Here is a 22,380-nt window from a genome sequence, read left to right as displayed (position 1 = left end):
GAACCATCTAAGTGTCCAGAAAAGCAGCTATATAAGAAAAACCAAAGCCTAGAAATGATGCGTAACACGAGCAAAGTTTTCTAAGCTCAGAATGCAAAAGTCATGCCTTCTCAACAACAGTCAACGTACTGTATGGATAGGATGTTCAGTCTATGAAACACTTCTGACCTTGCCTGATTATTAACTGGCACTCAGGAAGCTTCCGAAAAACACACCAGGGTCTAAGCCCCAGCAGAGACTCTGAGTCCATAGTTTGGGGTCAGGGCCAGGGCTCTTGGTAAAAGCTTCCAGTGAATGTAAGGTGTTGTCAGGGTTGATGCAAAGAGCCGACTCACTGGAAAAGACCCTGAAGCTGGGAAAGATTGAAGGCAAAAGGAGAAGGTGGGCAACAGAGGACAAGATGGTTAGATAGCATCACCAACTCAATGGGCATGAATCTGAGCAAACCCAGGAGATAGTAAAGGACAGGGAAGCCTGGTGTGCTGCTGTTCATGAGGTCACAAAGAGTTGGACACAACTTAGCGACTGAACAACAACAGGGTTGAGATCCCCTGGAGTAGGAAGTGGCAACCCACTCCAGTATTTTTGTCTGGAGAATTTCATGGACAGAGGAGCCCAGTGGACTACAGTCCACAGGGTTGCAAAGATTTAGAGAATGACTGAGTGAGGGTGTGCACGGGCACACGCACACACACACACACACAAGGTTGAGAACCACTCTGGCAGAAGCCTGGAAGCAAGACTGTCAGCACAAGGTGATGAAACATTAAAATAAAAAAATGGGATGTGCATTGGGTCTTCTGTTGCCCTGGAGCAATAAAACCAAATAAAGGAAAAAAGCCACCACAGAGGAGGAGGGACCTGGCAGGTGGTCTGAGAACCCACCGTTGAAGAGCAACTTCAAGAGAAAACACAAAGGTCATGATCGGAAAGGAGCCAAGGATACTCAACCCTGGGGACTGAAGAGGGAAAAGAAACGACCTTGGGCAACAGCCAGGATGGGGAGGCATGGGGCCCGAGAAGGTCAACAGCCAACAACCCCCATCACATACCATCTCCCCGTCCCTCTTCATGCTCCTCCCGAAGAAGTAATGTCATCAAGTAGAAAGTTGATCAAGTCTGGATCCAAACCCCACCTCTGTCAACTCATCACCGACCAAGTGCGGCTCTCGGACACGTTATTTCATGGAAGCTCCACCTTCATGTCAATAAATACGGCTGACCATGCCTTCTTACAGGAGTCACGAGGATTGAACAGAATAAACAGAAGTAATGTGCACCAGCACAGTGCCTGCTAGAGAGACGTCTCCCAGAAAATAGCCCCCTCTCCCCTGTAACCCCTGGTGGCTCAGTCAGCAAAGAATCTGCCTGCAATGCAGGAGACCAGGATTCGGTCCCCAGGTTGGGAAGATCCCCCGAAGAAGGAAACGGCAACCCACTCCATATTTTTGCCTGGGCAATGCCCTGGACAGAGGAGCCTGGTGGGCTACAGTCCATGGGGTCTCAAGAGTCAGACACGACTGAGCAACTAACCACCCCTTTACCCATCCTCAATGCCAACCCTCATGAGGCGGACATGGCTTAGAAGTGGGGTGACTCCATTGTCCACAGCTCTCCAGGGAGGCGACCTTGGGAAGAACGTGGTTGAGAACTCAGCACGTGTCTGAAGCTGAGTTCATGCAGGGGGGGTCTGTCACACCCTCCTGAGTCTTGCCCTGCAGGTACTACCGTAGGTCTCTGTAGAACACTAGAAACCAATTCCCCATGCATATCACTGAGTCTCTCAGAAAACTAGTTCCAAATAATAGGCCTATAAATGAATTTCTCAAATGCATTTGCATCTCCATCACAAGCCAAGAAATGCCTAAATTTGTTCTAATAAATGGCCTCTGCATTTTCTATTGAAATTACACCCAGCAGCCAATGGTGCTATGTCTGCCTCCCATAGATGATTTTCTGAACTATTTTTGGTTTCAAACAAGATCTTCACATCCACTTTTCACAAAATGATACTTATAATAAAGGTATAGTAGTTAAGCCTCAAAAAAAATAAATAAATAAAACTGAGTTTTCGAAAGTGCCTCTGCCAAAGTTACCAGCTGGTCTGAGCTTAGCATCCAACATTAATGAAAACGTTTTCGGTATTCGTGGGTATCGAGAATGCAAGGCACTATCCTACTTACCTTTGAGTATGAGCAATCTGATTTCCTAAACTACAAAATTGAAAGCAACCAAAGATCCAACGGTACAAAACCACTGAAAGCGGCCATGGATACAGCGGTACAAAACGCCAGCCCCTCTTTCTGCCTGGACACAAGCGCCGCAGGACCAGGAATCCCGGGGACTACAGGAAGGGTCTGGACATACCACAAGCTCACAGAGGCACAAGCCGGCTGAGTGACCCAGAGTAGAACCTGGAATCCAGAGATTGATGGAAGATGAGATGCCCAGGTCAGAGTCAGGCTTGAGTCCAAATAAACAGATCAAGCCAAAGGAATGGGGAGAGGAGGCTCATTCAGCGGACCCGGGGAAGAAAAAGGAGGCCAAAGTCGAGAAACAGACTCAAAGGAAAAAGTCAATAAGCTGACCCAACCGGGGACAGGGAGCCACAGAAAGAAGGTCATGACCCTAGACAGAAACCATTTACTCTCTCCTGCATAATCATGTGTGTGTGTGTGTGTGTGTTCAACTAGAGGCTCACTGGAGCCAGTTAATACTGTTAACAGAGATCCAACCCCTCCCTACCCATCCACCCACCCAATGGGGGTGCCAGACGGGGAGGGGCCTGGCTGTTCAGTCCAAAGGATCTAGGCTCAGGGGGGAGGCAAAAGCCTGCTCTGAAAGCAAGGGTCAGAAATAAACTGGATTCACTTAAAGGAGCAGGGAGACAGGCTCCAAAGACAAGGGTTTCTTAAGGTCTTGTATGTAAGTGTGGCCTAAGGGTGGTTCGTACATGGCCAGGACAGAAATAATCCAGCCAAACTCCCAACATGACTCTTGTGACACGGAGGTTTTTTTCTTCTGTCACTTTTGGTCCTTTCAGACTTGTGACTTCCTTCTTAAAATGTAATATGTAAAAAAAATAAATAAATAAAATATTTTAAAAAAATGTAATATGTGCTCAACAGAGCACACATTCTTCTAATGACGTGTCCTTCTAATTGGCTCCGTGCTGACTGCAAATAGAGCTTCAGAGGCATTCGGCCTTCAAGTGCCTTCAAGGGCTAGCTCTGCTCCTAAATGCTAAAGTGAAACAAAGTGTTAGTCGCTCAGTCGTGTCCAGCTCTTTGTGACCCCACGGACTGTGGCCCCCACCAGGCTCCTCTGTCCATGGAATTCTCCAGGCAAGATTACTGGCGTGCGTTGCTATTCCCTTCTCCAGGGGCTCTTCCTGACCCAGGGATCAAACACAGGTCTCCTGCATTGCAGGCGGACCCTTTACCATCTGAGCCACCAAGAAAGCCCGAAGCGCTAAGGACCCAGCAATGACAGATTCCCATTCTCAGAAAGCTTGGTGAGAAGACACAGGAAAAAAAAAAGAGATAAAAAGTCAAGGTAATGGTCCTCTTGGAAACAGAGGTTAGAAACACTTCGTGGAAAGGTCTTCGTCCAGGTATTCATACCTGGGTGCAGGTGGGCAGGTCCAGAAGCATCTCTGCAGGAACCAGGTTCTTGAAAGGGAAATACAAGCCCTCAGCCTACATGAATGACAACCTTTTCCCAAGTTACAGGAAGCAAGTGTCTAAGCAGAGTTATGCAGATTTACAAATACGCACATTTTTTTTCCCTAGAGCCAAGTGCACCAACAATCAGACATTGTTTTTTTTCCTATATTCCCAGAGTAAAAATTAATGGAAACATCTGACTTTCCATCTTTGAGCCACAAGATGCCAAACCCGATTCTTGGAAGGAATCTAGAGAGTCAATCACATGGTTTTCAGGCCTACAAACATTGTTCTTTTCCACTCGAAACCAAGTAATTTGGACAAACTGCATTTTACTTGGTCTTTAAGTAAGATAAAGCCCCAGGGGTGTTCAGTCTCTGGAGTATATTCTAAGAAACTCCATGGGCTTGTGTTTAACATCCATCTCAGAGACGGCTATTTTCAGGATGAAACAGCGAAATGTGGGAAAAGCACAGAGAATTTCAGAGTTTCCCAGCTCAACGCTGACTTTTTAATACAGCTGCACTGTTTTCATGGCAGTGAATTCCAAGAATAACAGATGGACCCATTCTGAAGTTAACAAAAGAAACCAAATACATCTGATCTTTTAAAAATTATCTGCCACTTTTCACCAGCACCTCCCTCTTTCCTCTCAGTTTTTGGCTGACTGTGCAGCCAACTTCCTCTTGAAAGGGGCCCTTCATCCACCACAGGGGTGGGGCTGTCCACCCCCAAGCACACATCACAAGGTCAGCGCCAAACGCACTTTGGGGGTCAGCAGATTCAAGTCACCATCTAATTCTCCATCCTTGGACCCTGGAGCTAAGTCAACAACACTTCTTTCTTGGGATTAACATAAGTGAAGTAGCCCAGTCGTGTCTGACTCTTTGCAACCCCATGGACTGTAGCCTACCAGGGTCCTCAGTCCATGGAATTTTCTAGGCAAGAATACTGGAGTGGGTTGCCATTTCCTTCTCCAGGGGATCTTCCCAACCCAGGGATTAAATCCGGGTCTTCCGCATTGCAGGCTTTACCATCTGGGCCACCAGGGATTAACGTAAACACACTACTAAATACAACATAATCATCAAGGACCTACTGTATAGCACAGGGAACTCCGCTCAGAATTCTGTAATAACCTATATGGGAAAAGAATCTGAAAAGGACAGACACATGCACACATGCAACTGAATCACTCTGCTCTACACCTGAAACTAGCCCAACATTGTGAACCAACAATGGTGGTGGTGGTTTAGTTGCTAAGTCGTGTCCGACTCTTGTGACCCCATGGACTGTGGCCCACTAGGCCCCTCCATCCATGAGATTCTCCAGTCAAGAATACTGGAGTGGGTTGCCATTTCCTTCTCCAGGGGATCTTCCCAACCCAGGTATCAAACCCAGGTCTCCTGCACTGCAGGCAGATTCTTTCCCAACTGAGCTACAAGGAAAGCCGCCAAATCAACTATACTCCAATATAAAATAAACATTAAAAAAAAAAAAACACATCAAAATAAAGCAGTTCTTTCTTGACAGTGTCTATTCCTTAACAAATACAAACCAGAATGTTTAACGCACTTTTATATTCAGGAGCAGCACAAAAAAGGTATCCAAGAGGAAAGTAGGTTAAAAACAAATTGGTTGGGAAGTTAGTGCTTACTGGGTACAGAGTTTCTGCTTAGGATGATGCAAACGTTTTGGAAATAGTGGTAATGGTTGCACACATTATGAATGTAATCAATGCCACTGAATCACACACTCAACAACAGTTCAGAGAGTCAATTTTATATTTACCACAACACACATACACAAGAAAACCCAAGTTCCAGTTCAAAAGATCAATTGTGGACTTATCCATTCACTTTTCTTTCAACTCAAATTCAGACATTTATTAAGAGTCAGGCAGAGAAAGACAAAATCAAGAACTATCGTGGTCATGTGGAATAAAAAAAAAATGATACAAATGAACTTATTTACAAAACAGACTCGCAGATTTAGAGAAGGAATTTATGGTTACCAAAGAGGAGAGGGGAGGGATAAATTAGAAGCTTGGGATTAACACATACACACACCCTACTTTATATAAAATAGCCAACCTATAGCACATATATAGTATATATATATGTATATGTAGTATATATTCAACATATATATAGTATATATAGTACACATTCAATATGCTGAATATTCAATACCTGTGATAACCTAGAAAAGAAATCTGAAAAATACTATCTATACATGTATAAATTACTTTGCTGTACATTTGAAACTAACACAACATTGTAAATTAACTGTACTTCAACTTAAAAACAGGCGAAAAATTTTTTTAAAGATTTGGACATCTGTAGCAGAGATCATAGCAAATATTTTAGACACCCATCCAAAAAGCTGAAAATCCAAAAAGGAATACAAATGTCATAGCTGTCAACACATACACACAACAGAATTCAAGATGCAACAGAATTCAAGCCCAAAAGCCAGGGCTGTATATCCTTTGAGGGACAAGCTTTGCCTCTCAGCTGGACTGCAAAAAAATAAAAACCAACAAAACAAACCCTTCTTTGTTCAACTTACTGTCTGTCATCAGAAAAATTCTATCTTTAAATCAAACACATTGGTAAGCTAAAACACACAGTTAAAATAGAGGGCAGCCTACTCCAGTATCCTTGCCTAGAAAATTCCATGGACAGAGGAGCCTGGTGGGCTACACTCCATGGTTACAAAGAGTCAGACATGACTGACTGAGCATGCACACACACACACACACTCTTAGGCTCAAACAGAGGGGTCGCAGAGTCAGACATGACTGAGTGTTCACAAGTGCGCAGACACACACACCACACTATTAGGCTCAACCACAGAAAACTGCCAATATTCAACTCTTTTGTCCTACAGAGATGGCAACTTCCTATGGTTCAACCAAACCCACAGGTTAATCTGGCCAAAAGCACCGGCTACAATACAAGGGCCACCTCAGACTTGAGAGGCTAAGATGAGGGAAAATATGTTTCTTTCCTTTTAAGAGAAAAAAAAAAAAATTGCTCCTCAAAAGCTTCCCCCTATTCAGTGCATTAATATGAGGATGCTTCTTTTTATGAAAAAGGAGGGAAAAGGTTTAGAAGGGGCTAGAATATACATTTTGTTTTTTTTAAGGATAATGTAAAAGCAAGGGAGTCCTGTGCCGGCCACAGAAAGAAATCTGCCCTGTGGTCCCAGACTCCGGCTCTGAGAGTCACTGAAAGCATCTGAAAGACACCGCTTCTGCATCATTAGCATTCCCCAAGCTCCTTCTCCTCCTAAGGTTAGTTGTCTCCTTGCTGGTTCCGGAGCTGCCCGGGGGGACCCCAGATGGCCCCACCTGACTTGGGGGTGCTGAGCCAACTGCAGCTCATTCCCTCCCCAGGCACTCTTGGAGAAGGGGCTGGCGGGCAAGATCTATTTACCCGGCAGCTGCCTCAGCCAACAGCTGGTTCTGCCTGCGAAGCCAGGAATGCCACTTCTGCAGCTGCTGACAAGGGTGGGTGTTCCTGGGCTCCCGGGGGCCCACATGCGCAGGCAGCTTCCTCGCAGATCAAACTCCTAACTCGGTTAAAAGATGGAGGCTCCATCACTTCCCTTCCAAAGGCAGATCTGACCTGTTCCCAACCTCAAGGTGAAATCACCGAGTGCTAGCTGTCTGATTCCTAACAATCGGTGCTGCTTCAGGCTGACATTCACACTGTGAGATGGGAGACCTGCTGGGGGGGTCCCATGGTCAAGTTTCCAGCCCTCCACAGGCTTGGGGGAGATTCCTCTGCTCCACGGAGAGGGCTCATATGGGGTGTGCCAGGGTCCCAAAGCTGCCACATCTACATGCCATTCAAGGGACACAAAAAGGCACCAGTGGGGGCAAGGTGAAGGAGTGAAAAAAGCAAAGAAAAGCAGCTGCACAGAGCAAAAATTGCATGAAAAATAACAACAAAAAAAAATGCAAGGAAAAATATCACTACGCACACTCATCATCAAATGTCACAAAATTAGGTCCACAGTGATGCCACTATTGGATGGCATCGCTGACTCAATGGAGATGAGTCTAAGTAAACTCCAGGAGTTGGTGATGGATAGGGAAGCCTGGTGTGCTGCAGTCCATGGGGTTGCAAACAGTCTGACTCGACTGAGCGACTGAACTGAACTGAGGCCCATAGTATTAATTCCAACAAGTCAAAGTGAAAGTCAAACCCAAAAGGTTAGAGATGGCATTAAACGGGAGATATGATTATTAATAATGTGGGTGATGTTTCCTCTCTGGCCTGAGAAAGTCCATCTGGGCGGGGTGGAGGGAGGTGGTACAACTTGAAAGTACCAGTCAGTCTAATGGCCATTTTGTCAATTAATAAAATGAGAAGAACAACATTTAAAACCAACTCTGTTTCGACTTGGTGCAAATAAGCGAAGGGCACGGCAACCCACCCCAGTATTGTTGCCTGGAGAATTCCAAGGACAGAGGAGCCTGGCGGGCTACAGTCCATGGGGTAGCAAAGAGTCAGACACAACTGAGCTTAGACTAATGCTTTCACGCTTTCAGAGGATGGCATTTACTTGTTGACTGGGATGACAAATTCCCCAGCCAGCAAAATACTTCAGAAGACCCCACAGAGGGACAAGGCAGGCAAAACAGACAACAGGATGGTTGCAGAGAGTTATAAAGTCTTGATGAAGTTGACCGGGGCAAGTTTAAGAACTCCCTTAAAATCTAATCAGGTAAACTGCTATCACTCTAAGTTATTTCAGAGCTATCAAATTAGGCTCTTTTCAGGACAGATAATAAAACAGTTGACTCTCAAAGTGAAAAATCTATGGGCCTAGTTTTGTGAAATTTGATGATGAGTGTGTGTAGTGATTTTTTTTCCTTGCATTTTTTTTGTTGTTATTTTTCATACAATTTCTGCTCTATGAAGCTGCTTCTCTTTGCTTTTATTTTTTATCAGTCAATTCTACACTGCTCCAAAAGGATGCTTCCTGGATTGCCCAGCGTGCCTGGTGAACGCAGTGGAAAAGACACACATTTAGTGCCAGCTTCCATCTGATTCTCTTCACCAGAGTCGATCCTGTAGCCAGATCCGCTTCCTGTAGAAACTGGGAACCGTGGTGCTCTTTTCCTACATCTCTGTCCGAGGTCTGCTGTGCAAACAGATAAGTCATTGCTCATTTCTGGAGCACGTGCTGACCTGCCCACGTGCTTCCTCCTCCGGAGGCCACAACTATGTATTTTTTCAACACAGCGTGTTCGCATGTCGCCTGCATGCTTCTTTTTCCATCTGCAAATACTTCACGGTGAGTATAACATAAGTTATGAGTCAACTGGGAATGCTTTGGTCCTCTGTATTCCTGGAACCAACCTACAGTAGTTTAAGCTTTGGCTTGGGATGGAATTCTAGATTAATATAAAAGTTATCTCCCTGGGCGGGGCATAGAACAGCTGAGCACATGTGCAAAATCTTCAGAGACTGAATGAAAGAAGAAAAGGGGCCCTTCAGGGCTCTCACCAAAACAACATAGTACTATCTCCGACCTACCCCACGGCCCATCTCAGGATTTAGTTATTAGTGGCTCTGCTTGGCTTCCAACATGAAAACAGGATTTTGAAAACTGCTCTTTAATCCACCTGAGCATTGCTTCACTGCAGTCAGCACGATCCCAGGCCACACTTCAGGTGAAGTAACTGCCAGAATTAGGGGGTGCACATAGGGAAAAGGGGCTTCCCTGGGGACTCAGAGAGTGAAGAATCTGCCTGCAACGCAGGAAACCCGGGTTCAGTCCTCCTGGGTTGGGAGGACACCCTGGAGAAGGCAACAGCAACCCACTCCAGTATTCTTGCCTGGAAAATCCCATGGACAGAGGAGCCTAGTGGGCTACACCCATGGGGTCTCAAAGAGTCAGACAGGACCAAGTGATTCACAGACACACACACAGAAAGGGCAAGTGTCTCAAGGCGGGGCTCAGGCGGTGACGCAGGCCCTGGGAGTGGTTGTCAATGCAGACGAAGCATCACTCATTCACCCACCACTCACCTGCCGTGCGGCCCAGTTTCTAACAGGCCACTAACCAGCACCAGTCCATGACCCAGAGGTTGGAAACCCTTGATGTAGGAGGAAAAAGCACTTCCCACTCCTCACTGCAGAAACGACGACCCTAAGGCAGTTCACCACAATGTCTCGTAAATCCACTCCAAATGCTGCTTGGACCAGCAGCATCCACGCCACCAGGAAGCTGGTGAGAAATGCAGACTCTCAGCACCACCAACCCCCGCCCCCCGACCTGCCAACCAGAATCTGCATCAGGAACAAGACCCCCGAGTGATTCCTGTATGTAAGGTTTGAGAGGCACTGCTCTAAACCAAAGGACGACTCAGCTAACAGTCTGAAAGTTTATGGATTCTGGGAGGTCATATTTTGGTAGCATAAAAATTTTACTGAAATTGTTAATAAAGATACAGAAAATACCCATTAGATAGCTTTTGCCTATTACCATTTGATCTCAAACACTGATATCTTTTTAATTTAAAATTTATTTAAATGTTGGCAGGGGAAGAATTCCAGACTGTTGTAAGAAGCTGAATGAAAGAAGAAAACGGGCCCTTTGGGGCTCTCACCAAAGACAATACAGCATTATCTCCCATGTATCCCACGGCCCTGTGGTCCCATTTTAGGGACCCCTTTGTGATAAGACATACACACTCACATAAAATCTGCTATTGTAATCATTTTTTTGAATTTTTATAATAGATGGATTTATTAATTTAGTTGCACATTGTCTTTTAATCTCACATAGAGACTTGACTTAGAAATAATTCACTCTTCCACACACATTTCATGAAATACTTCTGTTTAGCCTCTTCTCATGCATGTAAGACATCAGTGTTTTTGTCATCACCAGAACCCCTTGCTGAATCACCTAACAGGTTTCTAGAATTTATCATCATTACTTCAGTTAAAGACATTGAAGGTACAGCACGTTAAAAACCTGCATATGATTCTGTCCCTATAAAAATATTTCCCAACCACAAGCAGCCATTCTCCTCATACCAGCACGGCTGGTGTCTTTCATCTGTCCTGTGGCTTATCCGTGATGTGATCCCTAACTACACTGTCATTTTGTTGTTGTTTAGTCACTAAGTCATGTCTGACTCTTTTGAGACCCCATGGACTATAGTCCGCCAGGCTCCTCTATCCATGGGATTCTCCAGGCAAGAGTACTGGAGTGGGTTGCCATGCCCTCCTCCAGGGGATTTTCCCGACCCAGGCATTGAAACCACGTCTCCTGCTTGGCAGGCGGATTCTTAACCACTGAGCTACCAGGGAAGCACAATGCTTTTAATTACCTTTAAAAGACTTGTTTACAACATGCCAACACTTAAAATCATGAGGGTCCAATCCCAAGAATAACTGCTAAATCTTCTAACATTCTCTCATTCTCTTTTAGCCAGGTGACCTTTGCATTAATTGCTCAGTCATGTCCAACTCTGCAACCCCATGGACTAGCCCGCCACGTTCCTCTGTCTATGGATTTCCCCAGGCAAGAATACTGGAGTGGGTTGCCATTTCCTTCTCCAGGGGATCTTCCCAACCCAGGGATCGAACCTGGGTGGTCCTCCATTGCAGGCCGATTCTTTACTGTCTGAGCCACCAGAGAAACCCTAGGCAACCTTTGAAAGCACTTAAAAACTAGCACTAAGTTAATACAAGGCTGAATAACATCTTTTCTAAATGATACTTTGTTTCTCAAAGTAAAGAGGGCACCTTACAAAAGTTCTTTGTAAAGGATCTGGGTGTCAAACTCTCTGCAATCACTTTTTTTTTTTTTTCCATAAACAAGTTCTTTCCATTGTTTATTGCTCAGTGGCAGTAAGTACATTCACACCGCTCTGCGACCATCATCACGGTTCATCTTCAGAACATTTTCATTCTCTGAAACCAGGACTCCGGACCCATAAAATAACTCCCCATCCTCCCTTTCCCTCCGAAACACCAATATCTTAATAAAAACATAACCAAATTGGTCTGAAATTGGCCAGCACTGTAAAAGTTACCACGTGTTTGACCAGGACAAGGCCGCGCTCTCCATCTCTGACCTGATTCCCTCAAGACTCTCTCCCTGTTCAGTTAAACAGTGGGTGTGCCGGGCCTGGGCTCCAGGACCAGGTAAAGAACTTCTAATCCTTGGTGGTTATGCCTGTTATGTTCTGCTGTGAGACTGTGCTGTCAGGGCAGGAAGAAGGAGTCAGAAGAAAAAGAAACGAGAAGTCTTTCGGCCACTGCCAGCTCTCGAGCCACGTCAGATCCACGTCTTTCCAACCTGTCTTACTTTTCTCATATTTTAAACCATTTCCTACATGGGTCACCAAGCTAATTACAGTTGTTATACTTGGGAATGACAGAGTGGACAGCATAAGACCAAGGACTTGATGGCCGATTGAAGACTCCCAGGTTGGGAGTTGCTTTCATGTTTAAGTATATACTTTTCTGGTTTAGTTCTTTCTGAAACCCGCAGTCCATAAATACAAGTCAAGAGGGAATAAAACTGTTGGCTTGACCATCCCTTTCGACGCTGAGGGCTGCCCATCGACCAGCTGGCAATAGGGTCACACGACACCAACTGCTGACCATGTATGACATGGGCAGTAAGCTCAGAGGTTGTTAGAAACGCTTTGTGAGAAGCCTCTGCTGATCAAAGCGTAGTTCAATAGGAATAGAAAGCATCTTTGGAATATTGAGTTTGCTACCTTAAATAAAACAAGCCAGGAACAAAAAAGGACAAAAAATATATGACTGCGCTCACAGAAGTATCAAAAAGAATTAAAATCATAGAGATAGAAAATAGAAAGGTGGTTGTTACCAAGGACTGGGGGAATTAAGCCTTTGCTGGATACACTGTCTCAGTAGCTTATTGCAAAATGGAAAAGTTCAAGAGACCTACCACCCAACAACGGGAATGCACTTCACAACTACTGAACTGTACACTTCAACATGGTTAAAATGGGAGTTTTAACATTATGTGCTTTGCGTCACCATATTTTAAGAGGAAACGGGGGGGGGGGGGGGGGCGGGGAATTAAAGTATCTTTGGGATTAAAAGTAAATCAGAAAAAAAAGAATTCCATTAAGCTCTGTCAGGCCAGATACACTGTTTAAATGTTATTTTGCCTTTTTTACATCATCTTGAGAAGGATGAAAGGAACCGAACTCTCATCTGGGGAAAGGGAGAAGGCAAGACACAAAAATGCTGGCCAGGTCACTTGGTCCTTAGTTTCTAGATCACATCACCCTACCTGAGAACCTGATGAGAAAGAGCCCAGACTGGGCAGCAGTGACTGTAAGACGGGTGGTCTCTTCGGCCCCCGCTCCCTGCACCCACCCCTACTGCAGATCACACCTGTATCTTCACCACCAGATAAATCCTGAAGAGCATTCAAGATGCTCAGATGAAAAAGGAACTCAGAAACTGCAAAACAGCCCAGAAACATCACTGCTTATCAAGCCCAGAAATGAGGAGTGTACTACCAAGAGGCTCATCTCTGCTCAAGGTCTCGATAACCAAGTAGCCCGTCAGTCACACTCTACACAAACACTGACCTTGAAGCGTCTGTTCTCAAAGCAACTCGCAAACAAAATTCAGAAACAATGAATGTTAAATACTGCCGCACAACCTCCTTTTGTTTCTTTATGTCTTAAATTTTAACGTGCCTCTGAAGGAGGGACCCACTTGTATAACATTAAAATTGGTTTCCTTCGGGATTAACAGATACAAACTACTATATATAAAATAAACAATAAGCACATACTGTATACCACAAGGAACTGTATTCAATACCTGCTAATAATCTATAAGGGAAAAGAATCTGAAATATATACATATTTACATATAACTGAATCACTTTGCTGTATGCCTGAAACGAACACAACATTGTAGATTAAGTATGTATGTGTCTGTATATGTGCTCAGTCGTTCAGTCATGTCTGATTCTTTATGACCCCATGGATTGTAGCCCACCAGGCTCCTCTGTCCGTGGGATTTCCCAGGCAAGAAAACTGGAACGACTTGCCATTTCCTACTCCAGGGGATCTTTCTTCCCAACCCAGGGATCAAACTCACACCTCTTGGGTCTCCTGCACTGGTAGGCCCATTTTTTTACCAATGAACCACCTGGACTTCAAAAAAATTGTAAATTGGTTTCCTTGTAAAATGGAGAAGCTAGGCTCCTTTTCAATTGTCCAGATATAATCAATGGGCCAGTGTGTAGATTCAAGTATTCGTTCTCAGTCATTTTCATTTGTTTTACACTAAAGAGTGGGAACCTTGGAGCAGTGGTCCCTACAGACAGAGGAGCTTCTTCAGTGCTTCACAAGGTGGATAAGAAGCTCAGGATACGTGGTTTGCTCCATCCTATCTTTACAGGGACCAGGTCACTGCTACAGACTCACTGGCAGACCAGTATTCCCAACACTAGGCAAGTTTACAAACTTTAAGGGAAGGTCACCATGAAACCCATCACCACCCTATACGTCTGCTTCATCCTGATCCCCAGGAGGGAAACCAGCCACGTGCAGTGTTCTTCTGTCACGTCCTGATTGGAACACTTGGCTTTCCATTCGGGAGAATTTTTTAACTGCGTCTCTCACACACTCAAGGTGTGCATTACACATTCCTTTTGGGATTCTGTTTCATCACTGAGAAAAGATGCCTAGGGCATGAGGGGTGGGGGATGAACACACGTGCCCTTACTCAGGGCCCCTTGAGGAAGCAAACACGGCTGGTACGAAGCTGCAGGCTCTCAGCTCACCTGACCATAGTCCGTCTGGAAGACCACAACGCCCTCCGCGCAGGAATTTACGGTACTGGGGAAATGCTGGCCATTTTCTCTCAGCCAGACCCGTGTTCCCTGTAAATAAACAAAGGGCATATGAGTTGAAACTGCATTTTGTGGCAAAACACCACCCATAAAATTACTATACTTAACTAAATTCCTTAAAAAAGTCAGTTTTTGAAAAGCAAATGTCTTTCTCAAATAAGCAAGGAACGAATCTTCAAAGAAAGCACCACCCACAGCCCTCTGTGTCAGCTGAACAGTCGTGTCCGACTCTTTGCGACCCTACGGGTTGCAGCCTCCAGGCTCCTCCGTCCATGGGATTTTCCAGGCAAGGATACTGGAGTGGGGTGCCATTTCCTTCTCCGGGGGATCTCCCCGACCCAGGGACTGAACCCGGGTCTCCTGCGTTGCCAGTGGATTCTTTACCATCTGAGCCAGCAGGGAAGCCCACATATACCCACGGCCTTACATATGTACGAGAGTGACTGACAGCCCCACTAGACAGAGGAAGAAAAGAAAGGACAGAGAAAACCGTGCTAAAATGCAACTGATTTCTGTGGATTATCTCATTTCATTCACACACGCCCTTTGAGGTCATTTATCATCCCATTGTATAGATGGAGAAGTGGAGATCCAGAAGTAGCTTGCCCAGCATCTCACGTGAAGAAACTGCAAGCTTAATCAGGTCACCACACTGCTTCACCTCAAGTCGAGAACTCTACGGGACGTTCAGGCTCCAACTTCCCAGGTCCAAGCCCCATGCATGCACTTCCCCACTTGGAGGGCACTGACTTCCTCCTTGTACAAAATCCACTGACCTCTCCATAAGAGGGATTACGTTTTAGTAAGTATTACACCCCAGTCCCACTGGTATGAATCTTGGCAGGATTCCACCAGATAACAAAGGCACCCCAAAATTTGGATTTACAGCCCAAGAGATAGCAACTTCCAGATCCTACTGTTTTAACTTAGGGCAAAATGTTTTGGCATCAATTTTATTTCTCTTTTTTACTTCCCCACTGGATAAATGAAATGGCAATCAAAATACCTAGCTTTCCAATGCTGAATTTCCCCTTTCTTTGATTTCCCAACATGAAAACCGTTTGTTTTCAAGGACGAGTGATAAAAATGTTGGCAGAAATTACTGGGTGTTCACTGGTCATTCAAATTATAAACAGTTACCTTTATGGCAATTCTTATACATGGTGATGGGAATGTAAATTGGTGCAGCCACTATGCAAACATTATGAAGTTTCCTTAAAAAACTAAAGTGGAACTACCACATAATCCAATAATTCCACTCCTGAGTATATATCCAGAAAGGAAAAAAAAATCAGTTCCAAAAGATACATGCACCTCAATGTTCATAGCAGCACTTTTACAACAGCCAAGACAGGAAAGCAACCCAAGTGCCCATCAGACAACTGGATAAAGAAGATGTGATGTACAGATACGTGAAAATTGCTTAGTCATAAAAAATAATGAAACACTGTCATTTGCAGCAACGTCGATGGACCTAGGTAACTTATGTTTAGTGAAATAAGTCAGAGACAGACAAATACTGTATGATATCACTTATATACGGAGTCTAAGAAAAGAATACAAACATATATGCAAAATAGTAACAGACTTACAGGCATGGAAAACAGCCTAGTGATTACCAATGGGAAAAAGGAGGCAAGAGGGATGTATTAGGGGTGTGGGATTAACAAATACAAATTACTATATATAAAATAGATAAGGAAAAAGGATATACCATATAGCATAGAGAATTATACCCATATCATGCATTATACCCATTAGCCCACAATGGCATATAATCTGCAAAAATACTGTACTACTATGCTGTACACCTAAAACAAACACAATATCTACATCAACTATACCTCAATTAAAAAATATTTAATTTAAAAAAAGAATTACTTTTATGACTTAATATATACCCAATGTGCTGGAATCACTTTAGTATCTCATATTATTTCTATTCTTCTCAATTTCATCAACTCCAACAAAAATGAAACAGTGGAAACACACCAAAATTATCACCTGATATATTAACAGCACTTAAAGCTTCTTTTTTTTTTTTTTTAGAACTTTCAACCTCATTTCATTGATCTGCTTATTAATTTGCTTTAAGATGTTAAATGAAATATTCAAATGTATTGGTTATTATACATTTAACTTCTAATGTAAGTGACTACTACTGATCTCAACACAGAGAGATGGAAGGGGATAAACAATGTCCAAGTAAACTAAGTATACTCAGCACTTTATGCTACTTTAAATTATGTTATTACTCACATAAACAGTAGCTTCCAGTAATGGAGTGCCCATGAGGTGTCCCAGTTGTGTGCTAAGAGCCTCAATAACACTGATACTAACTTAACATTTGGTAAGACAGGAATCCTTGCCCTGAAACTCAAGTTCAGAGCTTAGGTCCTTATCTAATGTCACACAGCTAGTGACCAAACCAGGTCTCAAACCTTTCCAATTCCTTATTCCATGCTCTTTCCACACACCACACTATGTGTCTCCTTAAAGTAATTCACGAATAAATAAGACACACTAGTAGATCAGTCAACAACTAAAACATACCAGTATACAAAGGTCACTTTAAGCATCCAGTGATCACACACAACTCCTATTACAAGGGAAATTTTAAGACATAAAAATCCAACTTACATGTTACTCCCTCAGTGCCAATGACAACTGTTTAAAACATACCAGCCAGGATCTAAAACACTTGTTGTCACCTCTGTGACCACACACCTCTGTCCCCATGAAGTCAATCCTGAGTTTGATGAAAGTATTTAGGACCAGCAGGCTAGACCTCAGGGCTCTGGGAGGAGGGGGACCAAAGATGGGGCCACCCATCCGTGAGGTTCTCCAAGCATTTCCACCAAGACCAAGGTGACTGGAGTCCCAGGTTGAAACACCACCAGCTCCTATTCCTCTTACAGATTCTACAGTTCCCCTAGCATCCCTACCGCCACCCTATATAAGGACCCCCCACAATGGGCAACCCCTTTTCTCTTTAGTGTGGGAATTCTAAGTTTTAGTTAACTCCCAACTTCAACCTTCCCTCCACGGAGGGGTTGAAATCCTCCATAATGAAGATGGGAAATAGCATCCAAAAGGAGTATGAGGGGTTTCTTTACAAATCCTGACGACCACCTTATATGAAGGACACAGGTCCCACCAACAGGGCCGAGTTCCCATCCCCGCACAGGTCGGTCAGGGAGCTCCGATTCCCACTTCGGCTTGAGACACCGGTAACATCCAGAAAGGACACAAGTGCTGGGCAGTCCTGGTTTATTAGCAAACAGCTGTTTTCCAAAAAGAACACTTACTGCAGGCATCTCTAAGACTGCTCTTTCAAATACCATTTCACACCAAAACTGCAGTATTTGTAATGGTCTAGATAGAGACTTCCAAGTGTCTTAACTACTTTTTTAGCCTTTTTAAAATTCACATGTCAAGACACTGCAACACTGAAAGCCTTCAAATACCTACATGTAAAGAATCCACCTGCCAAAGCAGGAGACTCGGGAGACTCTGGTCCAATTCCTGGGCTGGGAAGATCCCCTGGAGTAGGAAATGGCAACCCACTCCACTATTCTTGCCTGGAAAATCTCATGGACAGAGGAGCCTGGTAGGCTATAGTTCATGGGATCACAAAGAGTCAGACATGACTGAGCATGCAAACACACACACACACACTCAAATGGAAACTTTCAAGGTCATAACACAAGAGCTTTTACTCATTAGGTGAAACCATAAAATAATCACAGTGGACCTCCGTCCCAGAATCCTGAGTCCAAAGCTTTCTGTTTGCTATGGCTACCACCTGCATTGCTTTGATCAAAAAGGATTTCACATCTGTTTCCCAAGTCTCAAAATTGTCTATTTATATGAATTAAGATTCTGTTATGAAACATCACTGAATTAATATAAATTGTCACCAGGATTAATATAAACCTCCCAACTCCCAGAGGCTGCACAGTGTGCTATTTCTTTCACTTGAGTTTTGCTGTGGCTCTTTGCGAACCTTCTCATTTGAAAGTATTACCAAGCCCTTTGTTGACACAGTCCTGCCTACATGATCAAACACACAATTCAACTTACTTAGTCCAAAGGTCTTTCTCAACAGGTGTGAAGAGCTGCTGATAAACAAGTCTTACAAAATCCAGCCCTGATTTCCAATCCAGAGCCCCCTAACCAGTTTTCCTAAACCCAGAGCAGTGTCTTCCCCAGATAAAAAGGGAAATGCATTCAAAACACCCACTTTGTTCTCTGAAAAAGTTTAAACAGGCAATTTTCATAGAATCAGACTTGCAAAGTAAAACTGGTGCAATGGATATTTTTCACATAGATTGTTCTGGATGGTTTCTCTCAGGCCTCAAACTTTCTGCTTCCAGTCTATTCGAAAAGAACACATACGCCCCGGTCCAGAAAAGAGGCCACCCACAGGCATTTGAAAACGAAGTCACAGACAGACATTTACCAGAACATCCAAGTTTGAGTAGGGAAGAAAAATACGCCCAACCATATGCAAACCATTATATTCTGTCATTGTTAAACAGGCTGATAATTTAATGTACAACACAGGCATATGGAGAAAACTCCTAGCATATGGGGAAAACTCACAACTGAAGTAAAAATATGCCTTTAAAAGCAGGTGGAACAAGTTGGATCACAAAATACACGTTTTATTAAAACTCTGGACGTTTTCATCTTAATCTGAGACAGGTATGTGTTAAATTCAACTTCTAAAAAACTTTTCTGCACACAATCACCAGTAATAGTTTTACAAGATAAAGCACTTGCCCAGAAATTCCCATCTCTTTGAACTTGAGGGAAATCTTGTAAGATAAGGAGGCAAGTAATACCATTCCTTTAAAAATTAGGTTCACAGAGATTCCATTTTTCCATTGCAAATGAATGATTTCCTGGCCATACTAAAAGACTGACCATACCAAGTGTTGGTGACAATGTGGAAAAACTGGTGGTGATATAAAATGGTATATCCACCTTGGAAAACAGTTTGGCAGTTTCTTAAAAATCAGAATATAATCTTGCCATATGTCCCAACAATTCAACTCCCAGAGATCTACCTACTCAAAGTTTTTCAAAAGCCCTGTAAGCGAATATTCACAGCAGCATTGTTCACAACAGCTGAATTATAGAAATCACTTGTCGACAGAAGAAAAATGCACAACCTAAAGTTGCAGGTTAGATTTTATTTGGGGACCTTACGGAGGATTACTGCCTGGGTGCCAGCCTCTCAGCTGAGTTAACAGTTCCAAACAAGCAAGGGAGGAGCCAGGATATATTGGAGGTTCTGCTGGGGCGGGTGGGGGAGAAAAAATGTGGTCCAACACCAAGAGATTACTGCTAACCACAAAACCCAGCATCTCAAGTTAACAATTACAGTGTTTTTCTATGTATGGGAAGATGCAAGAGTCTGGGCTCATTGAATTGATTCCCCAGATACGCATCTTAACTATCTAGGACCAGGATCCTATTTTTCTCTATCCTGAATTCCCTCAAGTTGCACTGTTGAGGGTGGATACAGTGGCTGATAGTGGGCACCCTCTTTTTTTTTTTTTTTTACGGGAAAGGCGGGCAACATTTTTTTTTGTCCACACATTCAAATGTCCATCAACTGGTATAGAAATAAAATGTGATAAATCTATACAATGAAAGGCTCAGCAATAAAAAGAAAAAACCAAATCACAGAATCACCAACAAGGATGAAACTCAAAAATATTATGCTAAGTAGAAGAAGCTACACATAAATAAGTATATATCACAGAATTCTATATATATGAAATTTTTGGAAGAAGAAAATTCATAGACGCAGAGACTAGATGAACAGATGCCCAAAGCTAGGTGTCGGGGCAGGGAGACACACTGACTGTGCGTGGAAGAAGGAACCTGGGTGGGGAGGACAGTGGAACCATTCTAAAACTGAATTGTGCTGATGGTGGCACAACTGTCTAAATGCAACAACTGTCTAAATGCCCTAAACTCCATTCAACTGTAAATCTACAATGGGTGGGTTTTCTTGTATGTGATTATACGAGGCCATTTCAAACCATTAAAAAAATTTAAATCCCAGCCTATATACTTCTCAGTGGTACATGAATATTCTTAACCATTCCATAATGGGAAAAACCCCATCATGTCTCTATAATTGAGCAATGGTGATGTGAAGAAACACACACACAGGAATAATGACTATGTGTGCGTGCGTGCTTAGTCGCTTCAGTTGTGTCCAACTCTCTGCGACCCCATGGACCATGGCCTGCCAGGCTCCTCTGTCCATGGGATTCTTCTTCAGCTGTGTTAAAACTCTGAAGACTGATCTGTGTTGGGTTCATTAAGTCCCCACTCTATTAACAGACCAGGAGGGGCTCAAAGATACAAGGCTACCAGGAGACGTGTCCAAGCTCATCTCCTGATAACACTCTGTTACAGAACATGTTGTTGTTTAGTCACTAAGTCGTGTCTGACTCTCTTGTGACCCCCTGAACTGTAGCCCACCAGGCTCCTCTGTCTATGGGATTTCCCAGGCAAGAATATTGGAGTGGGGTGCCATTTCCTTCTCCAGGGGATCTTCCTGACCCAGGGCTCCAACCCGTATCTCCTGTATTGGCAGACGGATTCTTTACCACTGAGCAACCAGGGAAGCCAGTGGTAGAGAGTATCTCTGTTGCAATTATCAGCCTCCCTCCCTGGAAGATAATCACAAATCCCCAGTCAGCTGTGTGTGACTTGCAGTAACTTCTTGGGCAAGCAGTTGTACCTGCCACTTTCCTGCTAACATGGAAACACAACGTAGCTTTGCAGAGCCTGAAGTACTTAAACTCCTGGCCCTTCTGCACAAAAAGTTGACTGACCCCCATTTAAGAAGCTAAAAATCACTATCATAGATTTCAACCTGCTGCTGCCCCATTTAAAAGAAAAAATGTTTTTTTCTTTTCAATTACTACATTTCTTTTCTGATTTCAAGAATGATTTTCTTCCCTGAACTTTGAAAAAATTAAGTTTAAAAATAAGGTAGGAAAACAACCCTAAAAAGGGATAATGATGATGGACTTTAAATACCATACTGTGTGGCATGTTCTAATTACAGATTCACAGAAGAGGACATTCTTTAGTCAAACACACAACTCAGTCTCAGACCCACAACAGGGCACCGCACCTATTTTTCTCCCATAACTGCTTACTTGGCCCATGCTGAGTGCCACGGTTCAGGAGTCCTAACAACCTACACGATAAAGTCACAGTCTGTTTCTGAAATGTGATCTGCCTTTCTTTTTTTTTTTTTTAAAAAAAAAAAGAAAGTCAAATAACATTGTAATGGATAAATTAATATGGCTATTGTTTAAATAAAAATGTATCTTGAGGAAAGCACTCTATCTTGAGATAGAGGAAATTAACCAATAACGTTTCCCTGCCTGCCTACCTACTTAGCTGCACTGGGTCTTAGCTGCAGCACGCGGGATCTTTGATCTTCTAGCTGGGGCATGCAGGATTTTTAGTTACAGCATGTGGGATCTAGTTCTTTAATTAGGGATCGAACCCAGGCCCCCTACATTGGGAGTGTGGAGTCTTAGCCACTGGATCAGGGAAGTGCCTAATATGGCTATTTAAATCTGCAGTATTTTCAACAGCCAAAAGAAAGTTCTCCTTTTTAGCCTGCAATAACTTAGTAAATAAGTAACCTGGATTTGAAGATGTCTAATGTAACAAGTGGTAATGAACCCGCCCGCCTAATGCAAGAGTTGGGGATTCGATCCCTGAGTCAGGAAGATCCCCTGGAGAAGGACATGGCAACCCACTCCAGTATTCTTGCCTGGGAAATGCC

General features: G+C 43.6%; 1 protein-coding gene across 2 annotated transcripts in view; it reads right to left on the bottom strand.

The window, feature by feature from the left end:
• The window catches only part of MYO10 (myosin X), a 256,895-nt gene that overhangs the window by 186,195 nt on the left and 48,320 nt on the right, over window positions 1-22,380 (bottom strand). For both annotated transcript variants that reach the window (XM_043887225.1, XM_043887226.1), the window contains exon 2: window positions 14,481-14,579. In XM_043887225.1, coding sequence (XP_043743160.1) covers window positions 14,481-14,579 — 99 coding nt within the window. The remainder of the gene's footprint in view (window positions 1-14,480; window positions 14,580-22,380) is intronic.

This window comes from Cervus elaphus, chromosome 25 (genome assembly GCF_910594005.1).
Source record: "Cervus elaphus chromosome 25, mCerEla1.1, whole genome shotgun sequence".
NCBI classification, from domain to species: domain Eukaryota; kingdom Metazoa; phylum Chordata; class Mammalia; order Artiodactyla; family Cervidae; genus Cervus; species Cervus elaphus.
Note: the sequence above shows the minus strand (reverse complement) of the source record. Positions and strands in the feature narration are given on the sequence as shown.